Source organism: Nelumbo lutea, chromosome 7 (genome assembly GCF_056320005.1).
Source record: "Nelumbo lutea isolate HS-2025 chromosome 7, American lotus-T2T, whole genome shotgun sequence".
In the NCBI taxonomy this organism is placed as follows: Eukaryota; Viridiplantae; Streptophyta; class Magnoliopsida; order Proteales; family Nelumbonaceae; genus Nelumbo; species Nelumbo lutea.
Window position 1 is genome coordinate 48,144,356 of NC_142690.1, and position 20,665 is coordinate 48,165,020.

The window sequence follows — 20,665 nt, forward strand, 5'->3', positions numbered from 1 at the left end:
TGAAGCAGAATAAAATAAAATCCAAAATTAAACAAGAATTAACATTTGTTACATTTGCAGTCCCAACTCCCAAGCCTTGGGAACAATAAGCGTCTGGTGGGGAATGTATCAAAATACAGAGATCACATCTGGCGCCCCACAAACACCCCATATGCACATCTCAGCGTACATTGGAAACATCTCCCAATTGTCAGCGGGAGATATTCTCAATACACGGTTGGAATAAGTTATGGGGCATTAGTGGGGGCATTAGTGGGGTGCCCTCAGTGGGACGCAGATGTGAATTCCAAAATACAAGAGTATCAGAGTTTTGATAAAATAAAACTAAAAAACCAATAAAAAATTACAAGATAGGGCAAACCATAAATTTTCATTAAAAGATCAAAATTCCTGAAACCATTTTCGGGCCTGCCAATACGATGTGATAATTTCGCATTGAAATGTTACCTTGGTTCCAAATCCTTTTGTTCTTTTTTTTTTTTTCAGGAAACCAAGCTCCACTCTAAGAAATTACAAACAGAAAGATGCACACCAAGTTCCAAACAATTGTTTGATGCATTGCACGGTTGCACCATCGCATGTTCAAGTGTGTCTCACAGAGAAGACAAATTCCTAAGAAATAGGTTTCATATTTCTCTATTCTTGGATATGAAAGCCTGCTACTTTAAGATTTGATGTATTTAAGAATAATTAAAAATATCCTCAAACTTCTCAGACGACATAGCGATAAGTGACATATCTTCCTGCAGTCTCACTTGGCCGGATGATCTTCACAACTTGCCCACGCTTTAATCCATAATATCTAGCTATTGGGTCACCGATTTGAATCCGAGGAAGCTGAAACCAACCAATCGTGAAAAGAAAATGCAAAGAGCATCAGAACTTGGACAAAATTTGAGTCTTCAGGTATACAGAAAGGGAAGAAAATGAAAATTGTATCCATAATGGGATTCCCAACACCATGAATAACTATCATAATCCTAAATTATAAATTCAGAATCACCTCATCTCGACCTCTTAATCACATCCATGCCATAATAGAGAAGCTGCAAAAGCTTAATCTACAGAAATGGCCTTAGAAATTTACAATTTCTTTTTTGCGTAAAGAAGAATTTTACAAAAGTACAAACCAAAGAAATTTGAAAGGAAAAAAATGTTTTCATCAGGACCACCACCAAGCATAAATATTTGACATATGCACCTTCTGCCCATGGTTTATATGAAGTTTGATCAATCTGTCAATAGCTTATAATACACGAATTGAATGGACACCCCACAAGCCACAGGCATGGGTCTTCATCTCAAGAATAAGCATGGTTTACATAAAGGCACAAATAACAGTCATTACAGCATGGAAGGTATAATTGATCACTCCAAACTTTGTAACATCCTAAGCAAAAATACTCATTACAGTATAGAAGCTGTAATGCTATTACTCTTTGTTGGAGGTCGACTTGTTAGGTACAAGGTTCAAAATTCCGATATCACCATATCGTATTGGGAGCTCTCCAATACCCAAAATAAGGGGTGTTTCAGATTTTGAGCACTTTCAGGAGGTATGCCTAAAACCAACTCCCTGAAGCAATGTTGAAAAAAAACTAAAAAAAAGCTATTAAGTATCGAAACACCCTCATAACGGGTGCATATATACTTCGTACCTTGACTAGGAATATTTTAGTCTATTCATATCATATTGTTTTTTTTTTTTTGATAAATGAAGAATTTATTAGAGAAAGAAATCAGAAGCAACTTTTACAGAAGACACTTGGAGAGGCACGAGCTGCAACCTCTCCAACCCACCAAATACGAAAACAGATTACAGCTGAGCCCAATACAAATGTTCCCCCGTTGCACCTTGCTTGGCTAAACAGTCAGCCATAGCATTAGCAGATCTCCCTACCCATTGTATTCTAACATACAAGTTTCTCGTCAAGCATTTTAATATTTTAAGTTCATTTCTGAAGCACCAAACTGCAGTCTCTGGATACTGTAACCACCCCACAACCACCTTAGAATCACCTTCTATTAGTAGGCTGCTCCACTCCTATCTGTACAGCAAACTGTACCCCTTGTAGTGCAGCTTATAGTTCTGCCCTCGTGGAGTCCCCCTCACCTAATGGGCCTGAAAATAGAAGAGCCACAGAACCACTTTCACCCAATGCCTTCACAGGTAATTAAAAGAAAACTGCTGAAATAACTCTGAAGATTTTAGCCACACTATAGCCCTATATAGGATACAGTCCTATGTTAGCCTTGTTCATATCATATTGTTTTATTCTATGTTAGATTGCTGTGCCCTAGTTTAAATGCCCCCAATATAATCATTGTATTTATTTTTCACAGAATTCCCATGTGTAACCCTTTTAATAGTCACTCACGGGACCACAAATTTTGTTTTCTTTTTTTTTCCTATGAAAATCTATTTTAATCTCTCCGTAAGCTGTAACCCTAATACCTCTCCCTTTCCCCTTTCTCTTATCTCTCCATTCTACCTCCCCCCTCCCACCAGTCGTTCCTATTGGTTTGGTTTCGTTGTTGTAGAACTAGTCATGGGGATTTATCAAAAAAAAAAAGCAATCAGTCATGGTGTTCAAATAGTTTCAAGGCAATGTCAAAGCATCGACATCCTCTCCAACAAACATTTCAGTTTCACAAAAATGGGTTTTTCATCTTCAGTTCTTCCATTGTCTATGAACCCAGTAATGGGTTCACCTAGTTACATTGACCCTCACTATCCAAGGACGGGAATCTTTGAAAGAATGCTTATAGCTTTTGTGTGATTGTTCTGGAACTAATCATGTCAATCAAAGCCTTTTGCTCCAAGAAAGAGTAGCTCTTGATGTCAATAGCTAGGCCACTATTGAGTGACTTGAAGACGGTTCTGGAAATGGTGGATTACTAACTTGCGGTCCATTTCAAAAGAGAGGAAACTGTGGTGATGGCTTCCATTGTCAGCACTTCACTTTGCCCTTGCTAACAACCAAGCGTTAGGCCTACAATGAGAGACAGGATGTCCTCCTTTGTTGCCCTTGTTGACCTCAAGTCCCTTATGGAATCCTCCCCCTCATGGCTTCGTCAAGCTGAATTTCAATGATAGCAGTTCGGGAAATCCAGGGCCTTCTGGCATTGAGTTCTAAGAAATTAACAAGGGAATATAATAGCCATGTTTTCTGATCCAATTGGAGTGGGAGATTCCCTTAGGGCTGAGGTAATGGTGGCCTTGGGAGGGGTGAAAAGAGATAGGCAGTAGGGACCTGAATATCAGTAAGTTGGTCATAGAAGGAGATTCTGGATAGTAGTGGGCTGGTTAAAGGAAGACAAGATTGGTCTCTGTAACTACAGCAATGAGAAGAGAAAGTATAAATGGTTGACAAAGGGCATTGATATAAAATGTTTTTGGGTAAAGAGAAGTGTCAATTCCTTCACCAATGGACTAGCTAGGCAAGGGGTTCATAGGGATTCTATTTTCTGGGCTCATTTGTAACTATTTTCTCTTCTTTTGGATGTATTTCTGATCCCTTGGGGAGTAAAGATATTTTATCTCCCCTCCTTTGTATTTTAACCTCTTTTATTAATGAAATGCTTCCTGTTATTGATAAAAAAAAAAGGTCAAAGAACACTGTATATTCTGCATTTGCCTTTCCACAGCCAAAACCTAAAAAGGAACTTGGGAAAAAGCAAAAGAAGCACAATACAGACTGGTTGGGAATCTTATCTTTTTGTTTATTAATTTTGTAGTTTGTTTCATAAACCAAAAAAAAAATCAGAGCTCCCATGGTTTTTTTCATGAAGACGAGAATACTATATTTCCATTCCTCATAATTTTGAAGATAATTTATCAGTGTTTGTGGTTCCCCTCCACAATAATTTTAAATAATGAGCTCTCTCCTAAATCAGTGTTTGTGATTTCTTCTTCTTCAAAGAAAATATTAGATATCATATTTTAAAACTCTAAATCATGATTCTAATTAATTAAAATGGAACCCATGGTTTGATCTTTGAGGTGTTCAAAGGAGTGGCCTCTTGTCATATCCATACAATTGACTTGAAGGATCTGGAGTTGCAGTGGTGGTGTGGGCTAGAGTAAACATGGTTCATGGTGGAAGAAATCAGAGCACAAGATGGCAAATGTGAGAGAGAGAGAGATTGAGAGGACTGTTAACACGACCGATGGGAGAGGGAGGTAGAGAAGAGAAAGAGGAGAGATGATGAAAATAAACTCTCAAAAATAGAAAAGATGAAAAACAAAATTTGTAGTGACTGCTTGAGCACTCCACACATGGGAGTGCTGGTGAACGTGTAATGATAAAGTGGAGGTGTGCAATTGATCAAACAGCCCGCTAACAGCCATTAGCATTTAGCTTATCCAGACTCCTCATTACAGTATGAAAGGTGTAGTCGCTACAACTCTTTGTTGGAGGTCAACTTATTAGGGACATTTAGTTTACAAGAAGTTGCACTCAAGAAATTCCAAGTCCTTTTAAAATTATGAAGAAAATCAGCTCTAATGTATTCAATGTGGAGGATTTACCATTGTATCATGGTGATGCCACCAACATGGACCAGCTTGTAGCCCACTTACCACCATCCCTCACTTCCCAAGAAGAGATTGAAGATGTTATATGATCAGATTATTTCAACAAAACAAGGCGGATACCACAAGTTTCTTGTCAAATGGAAAGGTCATCCTCACTCGGATTGCACTTGGATCACTACCAATGAGTTCCAATGCCTAAGTTGTGATATGCATCATGTATGAGAGGTACCTTTCTTTTTACTCGACAGTCAAGTTTTTCCAAGCTGAGGAGAGATGATGGGAATCAACTTAAGGCATATTAAAAGGGAACTAAAGCTGCACCTATGCTTATTTGGCATCATTACAATGACAATCAGCCCACATGAGAGTTGGGTTAGTGGTGGAATCAATTTGAGAAGATCGTAGAATCTTCAATCCACCTTAAGATGCTTTTTGTGGTCAAGATGGATGATGGACAGGACTTATTTGGCTTTCTTACATCTCTAGACAGCCAGGGTATTTTTGTAATTTTATTGCTTGGGTGATTATGTTTGGTGAAAGGTTTTAGCTTAACAATTTCCCCTTGTTTGGCTTTATGTTTGTAATTATTTGGGGATGTGTTTAGTCTAATCTAACTTCTTGTTAACCGTTGAGGCTCATTTAGAGAACATTTTTGTAATAAGAAAGCTTCTTATTAAGCTTGCAAGGCTCTTTTCTTCTCTTCTTTATTTTATTAGCTATTTGTTTCTGTGCTACACATCTAAACCTATGTTTAGTTGCAAGAATAGTGCTGAATGACATAGATCATGCATCATTAACATGCCAAGTCATCCAAAGTATATAGCAGCATAGCATTAGCGCAACACAATAGAAATGGATAAACATTGGATGATTATTTATCAACTGCCTACACAGGACTCCACTCCTACTGCCGTTACAAATATTTAGAGTAAAGTAGTTACAATGCAGATCCTATCATTAACTAATTGTGTAATGGCTGCTTGAAAGTACTTCAAGGAACATGAATGGAATTCTCTAACAGGAGCTTAATCCATCAAGCTCAAGCTGCAAGAAAATACATATAACATACAACAGAAAATTAAAATGCAAATAGAATATCAAAGAGGAAAATAAAAGTTGGGTGGATTTATTTGATAAAGAATTCTTCAGAAAGGAGTTCTTGGTCACTATTTGTCTCCATTTCCTCCAGAGACAGTGAATATTAATATCAAAATCTCAAGTTACAAGCATGTTATGTGGTTTTCCTTTCTGTTTTTCTTTCTTTTTTTTTCTCTCTTTCCTAATCAGTTCTATATTGTTTTTTTATACAAATATTCTGCAATAATTTTTTCATGCAGAGATTTACAGCAAATTTCTTAGAATCATCCATGGTTCGAAGTATCAATACTATACACCCTAAATCAGGTATATTATCATATCTTTTGCCCAAGGTTTAGAAACCATTTTTTAATTAAATAACACAAAAATGCCCCCCTTGAAATTATGAAAAAAAAAAGTAAATGCAAGGCTCAAAGTATCAATACACCCCTTCCAGTGTATTAGGGTGTATTGATTGGTCTCATCCCATTATTTGTCTAGAAAGGGTGCATGTGGATAAGCTTTTTGAAGGAACTCCTTAGCACTTTAATGTTAAATGAAACAGGGGGGAACATAAATTAAACATATAATAATTTCTTCCCAAAGAAGGAAAAAAAAAACAACTTTTAGAAAAGATGAATCCCCTACTCCCCTACTATGTGTACAATGGACTAAAACGCTTACCCCTACTTCTAGGATTGCAATAATTATTCCTATTAAATGATATTTTTATCCACCCAAATATTCACATATGCACATTGGGAGGGTTGTCCTAGAAAATTGTAACCTTACAGCCGATCCATAAAGAAGATATCACTTATTCATCAAAAAAAAAGAAGATAACAATCACTCACTTTCTATCAAAGATTAAATACCACAATTCCATAAAACTAACCTGTGTTTCTTTTAAAGTATACCGTTCGAGCAAAGTCTTCTTTTCTTCACTCGTCAGCACTTGATGTTCAGGTACAAGAACATGCTCTTTAATGTTGACCAAGAGCTCCGCCTCCTACAGAAAAGTTGTCAATGTGCACAGCCATCACTACTACATTGTAATCACATACTAACCATTACAAAGTGTCGTACTTTTCTTTTTTTGAGATCAATACAAAGTTGTACTTTGTTGGTTTCATTTCCCTTTCTTAAACAAATAAATAACAAGCAGGTACCCATTAACAGGCTGCACAGACTATAACAGCCAATGTGTGTGATGCAAATGCAAAACTTTTCCTTTTATTTTTTTTTTTTTATCAGCCTTGTCCTTTTTCTGAACCATCGATTTTTGCACCTGATTTCCCAAATTAATCTGACATTAGATCAGCTACACAATAAGGATTACATGGCCTGATCGTCAAGGAGAGAAACAAGTGCTTGCATCTACATATATTGTTACAATGTCACTACTATAGTTCTTAAGATTTATCCCCATAGAATAATCAATAATGCAAAGTTAACCAGACTTCATTAGCAGTTCAGTACCAACTTCATCTGTATAATTTCGTAGAAAGATACAATACCTGAAAAACTTCCAAATGAAACTTAGCAGCTATTTCGTTAATACATGTCTTGGCAAAGGCAGTCAAGTTCTGCTGAACAACTAATATTGCTCTGAAAACATTCTCTGATTTCATCCTGTTGGTGTAGGTCTTCATAGTTTTAACACCAACCTTTTGCTCCTCCGGAAAGAAAACAAATATCTGGTCGAAGGAGGGAAAAAGAACAATAAAACAAGTAAAAATAAATAAAAAGCCATCAAGCAAAAATCATGAATTTTATTAAATAGTTTGAAAGAATGGTATAGATGAACAATTGGGCCAGGCACCTATTTTGTTGGTAATCCTTGCTACCTACCACTTGTATTTTATTCTTTGCTTTTTACAAATAGTTCTCCAAGTAAACAACTCCCCTAAACAATTGTCCCCAATTAACCCCTTGTCTTGACAAGGACATGCTATTGGAGCCCAGCAATAGAAAGTTGAATGATAACTCAGCAGTTTGGCTGGAAAGGGAAATAGAGATTGGGGAGATCAGAGAAGCTTTGAAAAGGATTGAAGGAGACAAAGCTCTGGGGCCTGATGGGTTTAACTTTAGTTCCATTAAGGCTGGCTGGAGTTTCTTGGAGAAGGATTTTGTTCAAATGATCAAGGAATTCTGCAACACAAAAAATCTGGACAAAAGGCTGAATGCCACCTTTATCTCTTTGATTCAAAAGAAGGATGCGGCTGTGAATATTAAAGATTTCAGACCTATCAGCTTAATAAGCAGCACTCATAAGCTTCTGCTAAGGTGCTATCACGGAGGCTGGAATCAGTTCAGCATGAAATAGTGGGTGAAACAGAGATGGCCTTTGTGTAAGGGAGGCAAATTCTAAATAGGGTGCTGGTGGCTAGTGAATGTATTGACTCTAGGCCGACAAGCGGGAGGCCAGTCTGGTTTATTGACATTGAGAAGGCATATGACCACGTGGAATGGGGTTTCCTGGAGGAGATGCAGTATTTGATGGGCTTTGGGGAGAAATGGAGGAGTTGGGTGTATGCTTGTGTATCTTAAGTGTTCTTTTCTCTTCTTCTTAATGGAGTTCCATCAGAATTCTTTCAGGCATCTAGAGGCTTACGACAGGGAAATCCAATTTCCCCTTTGCTTTTTGTTCTGGTTATGGAGGTGCTAAACTTACTTATGGTGAAGGGTGTTCAACTGGGTTGGATTGAAGGATTTAGAGTAGGTTTGGAGGGGGCCTGCATCTCCCATTTGCAGTATGCAGATGACACTCTCTTTTTTATAGATGCCTCGATGGACCAGGTGCTGAGTTTAAGGGCCATATTGGCAAATTTTGAGAGTTTAACAGGTCTGAAAATTAATCTATCCAAGAGTCTTCTAATTGAAGTGGGGGAAGTAGAGAGGGAGGTGCTGGATCAATGTTCTACAGTGTTGGAGTGCCGGTTAGGGGAGTTACCTTTCAACTATTTGGGTCTCCCGATGGGAACCAAGATTTTTGAAGCAGAGGTATGGAGGCCAGTGCTAGAAAGGGTGGAAAGAAGACTAGAGAAGTGGAAAGCAAAATGCTTGTCCTTTGGGGGTAGAATAACTCTCTTCAAGCTTACCAATATATTATTTGTTGCTCCTAAATATTCCAAGGAAGGTGGCCGAAAAGATTGAAATACTTCAGAGAGATTTCCTTTGGGAAGGAGTTGGGGGTCAAAACAAGTTCCATTTGGTGAATTGGGATAAGGTTTGTACACCAAAAGGAAAAGAGGGACTGGGGTTTAGAAGGGTGAAAGTTTAATAGGGCTTTTTTCTGGTAAGTGGCTATGGAAGTTTGGTCTGGATAGAGAAAAGGATTCTTCATGGAGGAGGGTGGTAGTCGGGAAATATGGGGTAGTGAGGTTTGGATGGGAATCAAGGGAAGTTTCGAATTCCTATGGGGTGAGTATGTGGAAGGGGATAATGAATTTTAATAGAGAGTTATTTATCAAAAAAAATTAATAGAGAGTTCAAAGCTTTGGTCAGTTTTAAGGTGGGGGAGGGGTCAAGACTGAGATTCTGGGAAGATGAATGGTGTGGGCTTGGGAAGCTGAGGGAGGTATGTCCAAGACTTTACAGGCTCTCTGAGTAGCAGGTTAGGAGGATCAATGCTTTGAGATGAGGGGAGACCAATTAATGCGGAGCCCAAAGTTTAGGAGGCGATTGAGAGATCAGGAAATTGAAGAATGTCTACTACTGTTAGAAAATCTGCAACAGACTGAAACTTCTGCTTCTGATAGAGATGGACTATGGTGGAAGGAATGCAAAAATGGAATTTTTACTGTGAAATCCTTTTACATGGCACTGATAAGGGAGCAGACGATTGCTGATCAGGTGGAAGGAGTGTGGGGGAATCCTATCCCCCCCTCCCTTAGAGTGGAAGCTTTTGCATGGTTAGTATCGTTGGACAGCATCTTAACCTCAGACCACCTGAAGAATAGAGGTTTTCGCATGGCCACTTTTTGTTATCTTTGCAGTTCAGATGAGGAAACAGTTTCCCACCTGTTCTACACGTGCAAGATGGCTCATATCATATGGAGTTTTTTCTATTTTCTATTTGGGATGAACTTATTTCAGCCTTCGACTACAACAGAGTTATTCTCCTCTTAGCCAAGATTTAATGGAAGCAAGAAAGCAAAGATCGTGTGGAGCTGCATCCCTTTTGCAGTCTATTGGGTCTTACGGAATGAGAGAAATAGAGCATTATTTGAGAACAAACAGAAGAACACTCGAGGTCTTTTAGTCTTGATTGTGAATTTGGTGTCAGATTGGATTCTGGTGCATCCAGACTTCCTTCAGACTAGCAGAACAGAGTTATAGGAGAAATTTTGGAATTTTCTTGAGTTACAGACTTGTTATTTTGACCAGTTCTTTATCTCTTGATTTATCTATTGTGATGTAACCGGCATTTGTGCTAGGATGTGGCTGGGTGTTATCATAACACCCCCTGGGTTGTACGAATCTTTTTTTATTTTAATGAAATCTTTTATTCTGACTCTTCAAAAAAAAAAAAAAAGTTGCATTCATTTCCACAGCCAGTTTTCTATATTCCCTAATAAGAATTCCATATTTCCAAATCCCCAGTGTGTTGTTATTCCAGAACAAACCAACACCACTTCTGAGTATCCCTCGAAAGAAATTCAAGAATATTTAAGGAAAGAGAAAGGAGCAAGGAAGCCTTGCTAGAAATAATGACCTTAAGAGTGGCACAATGGGTTCAGACTTTTAAGGTTGAAGATTTTTTTAGGGCATGGGCTTTTATTGCTGCTTCATCGTCTAGAAGACAGAAACCCGCTGAGATGTGATCATACCCATTATGCAGCTGGAAGAAACTGAATTTATGGGAGTTGTTTGGGTAATCCAGGTCCCTCAGGCATCGGGGGGTAATTAGGGATGAGGAAGGAAACATTGTAGCCTTAATACTCCAGGCCTGCTGAACAAGGTGATATGGCAAGAGCAGAACTATTAGCAGCAGTATACGGGGTCGAGAAGGCAAAGGAGTTGGCATTGATAGCCTAGTCATTGAGGGTGATCCGAGAACTGTTGTGTAATGGCTGAAGAAAGGGGAGGGGGTATGGCACCTAAGGAATGATTTCAGGCGATTTAAATGGTTATCAAAGGATATGACAATCAGAGTTAAGTGGGTGAGAAGAACTGCCAACAGCTTGGCAGATGGTTTAGCTAAGCAAAAGGTACAAAGAACTCAATTGTATTGGGCTCAATTGTAATATCTAGGTTGAGTCAGCTTTCCTATAGCTGTGTTTTTTTAACTTTTTTTCACAACCTCTTGTTGTATCAATGCCTGTTTTTATTAATGATATCAATTCCGTGTTTCTGATAAAAAAAATAGCATCTCCCAAAAACTCCCCCAATCCCTGAATTTCCACGATTGCCCAACCTTCAACGTCAAAGTTCATATTAATGAAGGTGTGTCTAGGAGGTGACTGAAGTTTAATCATCAGTTACCTAAATGTAATGTATCAACAATAATTTGCCAATTTCCTATGATGCCATCAGTGGATTAGTGATCAAAAATAGGCCTAGATATTGCCCAATGTACCACCCTCACCATAATAGTTTCACTCATTGTTTCTTTAGATAAGCTTTTGTCTGTAAAGATTCTTTTCTTTTCTTTTTTTTTTGATAAATGAGTAAGCATTTTATTAATCCAGTAAATAAGAGTTACAGGCAACCCAAGGAGAGGCACAAGATGCGACCTTTCCTTTATGATTGATCACAGCATTAGAAAATCAGTTGAGCATAATAAAAAGGTAGCTCAAAATAAAGAATCCCGAGAGACCCCCTGTTTAGCAAGTGAATCAGTCATTGAGTTTGCTGATCTTCCTACCCACTGGACTCTAATTGTCATATTTCCTGTCAGCCATTTGACTTTTTTAAGGAGATTCCTATAGCCCCAAAACAGAGTCCGGATTCAGCAACCATCCCACCACCACCAAAGAGTCCCTTCAATAAGCAAATGCTCTACTCCTAGGTGGTTTGCAAGCTGGATTCCTTGTACAGCAGCAAGCAATTCAGCCCTTATAGAATCTCCCAGACCCACAGGACCTGAATATAAGGATATGATAATGCTACCTTTATTTCTCAGAACTCCTATACCCAAAGGTCCAGGGCTACCTCGGCTACTCCCGTCGAAATTCAGCTTAAAAAACTCCTCCCCAGGTATCCATTGTACCAAAAGTCTGTTCTTCCTTGTAGAAGTATTAGCCTCTGCTAACCAACTTCTCCAAAGGTCATCAAAGGAATAGCTATCAAACAGGTTTGAAGTTTTCAGCCACTGAATTGCCCTTGGCAAAACACAGTCCTTAACGTCTGATACGCTTCTTTCCTTTTCAGAAAAGATTCTGGTGTTCCTTTCTTCCCAAACAGCCCACAAGATTGCTGCTCTGATACACTTCCACATAATTCTCCCTCTTTTTGTCTGTAAAGAGTCTTGCATGTCATTTCCCAAGGTGTCTATAGAATTGCTGCTTTAGTGCCCCAATTTAAGATTCCCAGTTTGATGATTGTTTGCCATGGTAACCAGGAACGTGGAGCAGATGTAAGTCTAGATATAACAAAATGATTCCAATCAAATCAAAGAACCATGCTAACGAAAAACAAGCTAGTGAAGACTATTACGGGTGGCAATTAGGCATATTTGGTTTTTGATTGGATTTTAACCCATTAATGTCCCATTTAAATAAAAAACCCAACCCAAACCTGCTTTGACCCAACCATCCTGCACAACCCATTAACCTTGTTACAATTTTAGTTTTATAAAAATATGGGTTAAATTTTAAAAGCAACTTCTAGTCACCTTTCTTGTATTTTCTTTTTCTCCTCTTAATAATTCTTTTATTACCAGAAAAAAGTTTAAACTGACTTATTAACTTATCAAGATCCAAGACTTGCCTAATAGTAAGAATGGATGTCTTTCATATAGGTGTTTTGGATTCAAATCACATTGTCTATATATTTCCCATTTAATATATTTTCTTAAATATTTTCCATCTGTCCTTGATTTTATCATATTTTATAAGATATCTTCCTCTTGGAGGCATCTAACACAAGTTAAATCTCTACCGGTCCTCTCTCATCTTTGCTAGTTTCAAGATATCTCAAGCCTCTCCTAAAACCAAAATACCAAGAAATCCCAATACCAGACAAATAAGCAAAAGGGGAGATAGGTTTTGGCATTTACTTAACAGAAAGGAATAGAGAAAAGGGTAAGAAATAGTCTTTTAAGGATCTATCCCCTGTCAAATGTTTTTTCCAATTTTTGAAAAGGGTAAGAAATAGTCTTTTAGGGATCTATCCCCCACCAAATGTTTTTCCAATTTTTTTGTTTTATTCCCAAATAGAATATTGTTTTTTAAGATAGGTAACAGAAAGTATTTCATTAAATAAACAAGAATATACAGAAAGTGATACAACCAGGGAATGAATACCCCTTAAAGCATATGTAACAACTAAAGACCAATACAATCACTTCCTACCCAACCCTTACCCACAGGATCAGGTTAACACTTGCTCCTTAAAACAGCTGAGCCCAAAAAGGACATTGTACGAAATATGACAAAAAGAGGGGAAGCAAAACTTAAATAGCTTTCATTTTGCTTAATGACTTTCTTTGATCTGAAAAAGCTAAACCCAGGTTTGGTTTACACCAAGGTTCAAAATATTGATACAGGCCGATACACCAGTAGGGGCGTATCGGCCTGTATTGAGGCTCGCTTGTCCCTTTTTTTTTATTTTTTTTTAATCTGGTTCAGAGGGGTTGGTTTAAGGACCATCTACCCCCTGAACCATGGTCTGACCCAAAGCACCCCCTATAGGGGCATATCGGGAAACCCCCAATACGATACGGCCCAATATGTATTGAAATTTTGAACCTTGGTTTATACAAAACCCAGTAAGTTGAAACAACCCATTGACTTGGTCAAAAACCACAAAACCAGATGGTCAACCCAATGAATTTTGAACTGTTCATGGATCAATGGTTTATACCAGTCAACGCTCAATTGACTGCTTATATTATATAATATATAATAATATAATATATTACAAATTTTAAATTTTGAGAGAGAGAGAGTTACCTGTCAGTAGAGATGTCAATGGATAAGGTTCATTATGAGTTTGGCTCAATCCAATGTAACTCCAACCTAACCCTAACCTCACTTGCAAGAAAAAGCCCTTATTTGATTAAGGGCCACACTCTGGAATCTAAACCATCATCCCAAGACCACTGAATTCAACAGGCTAAGCAGAGCAGAAACACTGGAATTTTCCAATTCTCTAAGGTTTCTAGTAAAGCCTAGGTTCCAATTCAAACCAGAATGGGATAAGGATGAGTTGATAAAATGACACACAGGTTTTCCTTTAAAACTAGAGAGATCAAAGAGAGAAGGAAAGACCTCAGATAAGGAGGAACCCCAACCCTCAAGCAGCCCGCATCCCGCCCATTGTTTGACAGCCCATGGATACTTGATATAACTCTATTCCACAACTTTACATTTTCTTTAGGGAATCTCCAGAGCCATTTTCTCAACAAAATCATATTTTTCAACTTAACATTTCCAATGCCTAGTCCCCCTCCCTCCTTCAATTGTACCACCTTGTCCCATCAAACCAAGTGTTCTTTCTTCCCTTCCCCAGGCCCCCAAAGGAACTCTCTCATAACCTTTTCAATTCTCTTTAGCACTGCTTGGGGCATCCTAAAAATCGGCTAGTACACTGGGAGATTTGCTAGAGTGAACTTGATTAATATAATTCTCCCTCCCATTGAGATCTAATTCCTTTTCAAGCTTGCTAGCCTTCTCTCGAACCTTTCCATTACTGGGGTCCAAAAACTAACTGATCTAGGATTGCCACCAAGGGGCAATCCTAAATAACACAGAGGCCAATTCCCCTTCTCACAACCTAACAAATCTACCTTTGTTCTCAAATCATCATCTTCCAAGTTGATACCAACCAGTAAACTTTTAGACCAGTTGATTTTCAAATTGGAAATCCTCTCAAAGAGCTTAACTACTAACTTCATATTTTCAACCCCTTCCCTGCCTTCCCCATCACAAAAAACCATAATATCATCTACAGACTACAAGTAGGAGACCAAAACTCTATCTCTTCCTACTACCCAACCCTTAAACAGCTGCATGGAGTTTTTTTTTTTTTTTTTTGTAAAAGGTAAGGTAATTTATTCATTCAAAGAAACATTACAATAGAGCTCAGGCCATTAAAGGCTGCCTAGGACCACCTCAGATTACAATCTCATCCAAGACTGAGAACAAAACAACAGACGCAAATTTTGATGTTTAAATTCCTCCATCACCGACACCCAAGACAATAACTTGCCTACAGCTCTCTGCACTATCCCATCTGGACTTTTAGTTTTACCATGAAAAATTCTGTTATTTCTCTCAGTCCAAATAGCCCAAATAACAGCTGCCAGAATGGTGTTCCAAACCAATTTTCCTTTCTTGCTGCATGGAGTTACCATTAGAGATCAGCTTACATAAGACCTCAGCTACTAGTGTAAAGAGAAAGGGAGAGAGTGGATCACCTTGTGTAAGACCTCGAAGCCCCTCAATGAAATCATCTGCTGGCCCATTAGCTATAACAAAGAAGTGGTTTGTTTGCAAACAACCTCTGACCCATTTACACCATAATACCCCAAAGCTACACCTCGTCATAATATTAATCAAGAAATCCTAGTCCATTAAACCATAAGCTTTCTCCAAGTCCAACTTGATTGTTATTCCCTTCTTCTTTAACCTTTTCTAAGCCTCCACACATTCATTTGCAATTAAGAGGGGAGTACCTTTTTTAAGTCTTGAAGATAGTACCTTGGCAATTATCTTATAGATACAAATCACTAGGCTTATAGGTCAAGGTAACCCAGAACCTTCTGGAATAAGAGGGGTCTTGAGAGATAAGGACGGTAACATCTTAGCCTTATTTCTGGCTCAGTGGGTTTGGGAGACTCTAATAGGGCTGAACTGTTAGCAGCCTTACAAGGTATTCAAACTGCACATCAACTTGGGGTGGAAAACCTAATACTTGAAGGAGATTCTAAAGTTGTTGTGGGATGGCTGACAGATTCAGATTCAGTGGTTTGGTGCTACAGGGACCTGATAAAGAAAGCTAAGTGGTTAACTAGAAATATGAATATCAACCTACATTAGGTGGGAAGGTCGGATAATGCGTTAGCTGATTGTCTTGCCAAACAAGGGGTCAATAGGGAAATTTGTACTGGGCTGTTTTGTAATTTTTCGCTACTGTTGTCTGTGTACTTGTACTTTTCTTTTAAGGAGAAGTTGCACCTTGTGCCTCTCCTTGGGATGCCTGTACTATCTATAATTTGATTAATAATAAAACCACAATTCAATAACAAAAAAAAATCACTAGGTTTATAGGTCTGAAATCCCCTGCCTGGGTGGCATCTTTCTTATTTGGGATCAAGGCCAAGAAAGGTTGAATTCATCCCCAGGCTGATTACACCCCTTCTATGGAATTCCTAAAAACTTTAATCAACTCATCTTTAATTATCTAACAGCAATCTTGATAGAAAGTCATTGTGAATCCATCAAGCTTGGGAGCCTTAGATCTATCCATAGACAAAACCGCTTCCTTAATTTCAACCTCCTCAAACCTTTTCTCCAAAATCTCCACTTGATTTTCTCCCAAACAATCCCATTCAAGCCCATCCAATGGCCACCTCTCATTGATTGGCCTGCGATATATTGATCTGAAATGGTCTACAAAGCAATTTCACCTTCATCTGTTATTTCAATCCCCCCCCCCAACCAATAAAGATGAGATTGAGCTCTTCCTTTTTCTACCATTTGCTATAGCATGGAAAATTTTGTGTTTCCATCCCCTTCCTTAATTCACCTCTCCCTAGACTTCTGCTTCCAGCTGATCTCCTCTCTCAATAAAGCAACCTCTAGCTCTTTCCCGTATCATGATCATCTAGTACACTCAGCATCTCCTTCCTATCAATCTCCTCAATTTGTGAAATTAGGATGGCCCAAACCTAACTTTGTTCCATTCTTTAATTTCTCCTTTCAAGATTTGCAGCTTTTTCAGAAACTTCTGACCTTCCCAAATAGGTTTTGGAACTTGGGTGTCCCACCAACCCTTACCTTTTCCTTGAATTCCTGATGGGTGAGCCACTATATTTGGATGGCCAACATTTCCACCGATCAATGTTGTCAAAATCTTATGATTTGTGATACAATTTGAATCTTATGTCCGAATCCTTTCTGCAAAAACCTTATGATTTTTGTTTTAATCCTACAATTTATACAATTCACTACAATTCAAATAAATTCAATTAAGAATTAGTTCCCTACTTTGTTATGCTTTTGTTTATATTTAGTTTTGTCAAGGGAGATTTTTTAAGCCCTTACTAGAAAATGATTTATTTACGCTATTTAAGACTAGAAATTGAATTTATTTTCCTTCATATGTAGCATAAAAAGCCATTGCGTGTGGATTTGTTTGACTTACATGAGAATTATTCCCATGATGATCCATGGAGGAGTTGGGCTTGGGAAGCAGTGGCTTCTACTATAGTTTCCAAGGCCTAGGCAACAAGGCACCCTTGGAGGCTCGCCTCGCCTAATCGCCAAGCAGTTTTGTACAATGTATATGAAATACTTTTATATTCTTGATTTTTTGAGATTATAATTAAAATAGACATTATTGAACTAAAATATTCATTTTGCGTGTTTATATACTAATTTCATTTTATTATTTTCTTATTTGTTAGGGTTTAATCAACACAGGCATTGCTAAATGCTGTGTCGAACACTCAAAGACTTCAAAACCTGAACCAATAAGTAAGGATGAACTTAAAATTTTGTCTAATCAATAAAAAGGTGGAAGCCTGCCTCAAAGACTTCCACATTTTTTGTTTTCTTCCTTTCCTATAACAAAAATAAGTGTTCAGCCCCTATATTTTTTTAACTTTCTTTTCTTTCTTCTTTTTCTTCTCATGAATATGTTGACTTTCTATGTTTTGACATGAAGCTTATACTTTTCTTATGAAAATTATGAATAATTATTAAGGAAATATGGTTATGGTACCTAGCAAACTACGATATATGTTTTTTACTTAAAAAAAATCCATGTCTTGTAAAATTAGGTATGGATGAGGATCTTTAAGCTCAGGAAAAGTCTTTCAATTAGGATTTAAACCTAGAGCTACAACTATTAGCTATGGCTCACTCCCCTAACTGTTTGCTGTCAAAAGTAGCCCAAGAAAAAGCCATGTTCAACCTGCAGATATCAACCCTTGCTTCAACCCCAACGAAAAAGAAATCCTCTAAAACCCCGCCTCATTTGTTCGATTTCAACAGCCCCTATTCTCTACGCATTCAATAAATACTAATATCCAGTCCCACTTTATCCTGAATCGTCTAAAGACTTACCTATCCTTTTTCTTCTAATTTATCTTAAGCAGAATAATCTTCGCTTTAGAACTTCACGAAGAACCATATATAAATATTAAAACTTTGACAAAATCTGGGCAAAGGAACATATCAAAATAAATAAGTAAAAACCCAAACCTGATCGGAGGAATCGTTTCGCTTGGCTTTGTTGATTACAAGGTCCTCCCTCTTAACGTTCTCCCCATATTTAGAGACGAATTGGGATCTCGTCATGTTAAGTTCGAAGTCTCCAACCAAATAACCACGATCCTTGAGCATTTGTATCACGGTTCGCCGGATTCGAAAAAGCCTTGTGATCTCATCTTCGCTTGAAGACATCTTTGTACTTGTTTTACAAACGAGGGCGAAAGTGAGCGAGCAGTTCCGATTATCGACACCTAAAACACAAGCGACGTGAGGAGGCTTTAGAAGTTGCGCCCAACAAGTTTAAGTATCAAAGCATCAATATGCGTATCGACTATGTGTCGCATGTATCACACAGTGTCAACGCGATACAAGATGATACAGTCGATACCTCAGGAGGGTTTCGACAAAGGACTAACAATTCAAAGGAAACTGAGAGTGTTTTCTTCCTTTTTCTTCTCCGGCTAGCTGCTGCAACTCTTTTGGGTTTAGACTCTGGAGCTTCTAACAGTACTAATTGGGGATATCTAACCCTACGAATACATTTAGATTTAAGCTTCACGAAAGAGAAAGATACGCGGCCAGCACAGCAATATTTTTGGCTCCTACCCGTTGAAGAAGAGCTTTCGACCGCCTCTTGATTTTCATATCTATACCTTGGTAATCTTAACCCCTGAACCCCTAAGGTGCGTTTGGAAACAATGCAAATGAAGCCTAAATCTGGTTCTGGGTAAATTTGCACTCGTTCACTTTTGCCTATATTCGGCAATATTACATTTATGCATCGATGCATATTTACATTGATAATAAGATGTAAAAGTACATCAATAAAAAAGAATTAAATTTGCATTCAACTTGATTAAAAAAAATATATATACTTTATTGGAATTCATGTTTACATCCATTACAGCTTAAAGTCTGGTAAGAAGGTAAATTTGTTCGTCCAAAAACAACTCAATTTTGTAATTTATATGAACCATTTTACACTTTACATATTTGCATTTGTTTCCAAAGGCAGCCTAAATAATAACTTATCAAAAAAAAAAAGAAAAACTAAAAACTAAACCCCAAAATAATTCAAAGAGTCCATATCCACTGCACACTCGCTATGCTTGGTTTGTAAAGATTTGTAAAGGTTTTCTTACCTTTCTATTTCTTTTCTTATATTTTCCTTCAAACCAAACATAGCCTAAGAGAGTGTCATGTCACCATTCTCTCAACACTTAAATTTCATGTGACGATTCAAACATCCACTCCTTCTATTTTTAATATATTAAAATTTTAAAACAAATAAAAAATATGGATTAGGGTTTCTTCATCCTATTTTGTTTAAATAAAAAATAAGAATTTACATAATTGAAACTAATCAAAAAAACCACCGATAAGAATTCGGACTTCCACCTTTCAAAATTGAACGCATGAAGCTGAGATGATTCTCTGATTTTTACATGATTATCAACCAGAGTCGTTTTTGGCCTTGTTGGGGTTGGAATAAGGGACGAGCTTCATTAAGGAACTAGAGATTGGCCATGATTTGTGTCAAATGACTCTCAAAAGTAAAAGTTGGGTGAATTGATTAAGGGTAATTTTAGTATTCTAAAATATATAGAATGATGCCCCGTAGGCCCTGATAATTAGTTAGGGGTAATTTCATAACTTTTCATTTTTTTTGTATGTGTCAATGATGGAAGGGTAGACCTGTTCATGGGATAGGCCGGGTTGGGCTTTCATTCTGCATTAATAGATTTTTCTAAGGCCTGAGTCTGAGCTCAGCCCGACCATCGGACCTACAACTTGGGCCTGAGCCCGGCCCTCATAAAAAGCCCGAAGCCCGGGCCTAGGCCCGAACCCAAAATTTAGCCCTTGTTACTACTGTTGAAGTGACTGAATAGAGAGAGAGAGTGAGAGAGAAATTATAAAGAAAAAATAAAAAAATGTATATATTAAATTATAAAATATATATATATATATTTCAATAAATATTATATTTTATATAATATGTAAAATACATATTATGTATTTTATAAAATATATAATGCTGATTCGGGCCAGGCCAGGCTTAGGCCTGGTTTTTTTGACAAATCCCGAGTTCGACCCGTAACACAGTTGGGCTTACTGTGTTAGGCCTGAGGTCAGGCCCGCGAGCCTAATTACATGACCAAGCCCGACCGGGGTGCGGGCTGGGCCGAGCCGGGCCATTAGGCTACCCGCCCATGAAGAGGTCTATGGAAGGGAGGTATGTATTGAATTTTCCAAAAGTTTAAATGAGGTTTTTGCTAAATTGAAACTCAAAGGGAGGTTTTATGATTTTTAAAAACCTTAGGGGAGTTTTTTATATTTTATTAATCTCATCTCTTTGAACACCACAAAAAATTATTTGCCTTAATTTTCACAAATAGATCTTGATTTTGAAATGCCATAAATATGATATTCTCTTGCATCATCCATGGTG

At 37.8% G+C, this 20,665-nt stretch overlaps 1 protein-coding gene across 4 annotated transcripts; it reads right to left on the reverse strand.

The window, feature by feature from the left end:
- Window positions 1–351: 351 nt before the first annotated feature.
- Window positions 352–18,945, reverse strand: NRPB5 (Eukaryotic rpb5 RNA polymerase subunit family protein). 4 transcript variants are annotated; one of them, XM_088953881.1, is made up of 5 exons: window positions 18,633–18,945; window positions 18,208–18,467; window positions 7,132–7,311; window positions 6,510–6,623; window positions 352–837 (listed from the first exon to the last, which is right to left on the reverse strand). In XM_088953881.1, exons 2-5 carry the CDS (start codon window positions 18,406–18,408, stop codon window positions 712–714), a joined length of 621 nt encoding a protein of 206 aa, XP_088810007.1. In that variant the 5' UTR covers window positions 18,409–18,467; window positions 18,633–18,945; the 3' UTR covers window positions 352–711. The 4 variants fall into 4 exon arrangements, with proteins under 4 accessions (XP_088810007.1, XP_088810005.1, XP_088810008.1 ...); XM_088953879.1 differs by having other exon boundaries at window positions 18,605–18,945; XM_088953882.1 differs by having other exon boundaries at window positions 540–2,122; window positions 18,605–18,945.
- Between the last annotated feature and the right edge of the window lie 1,720 nt (window positions 18,946–20,665).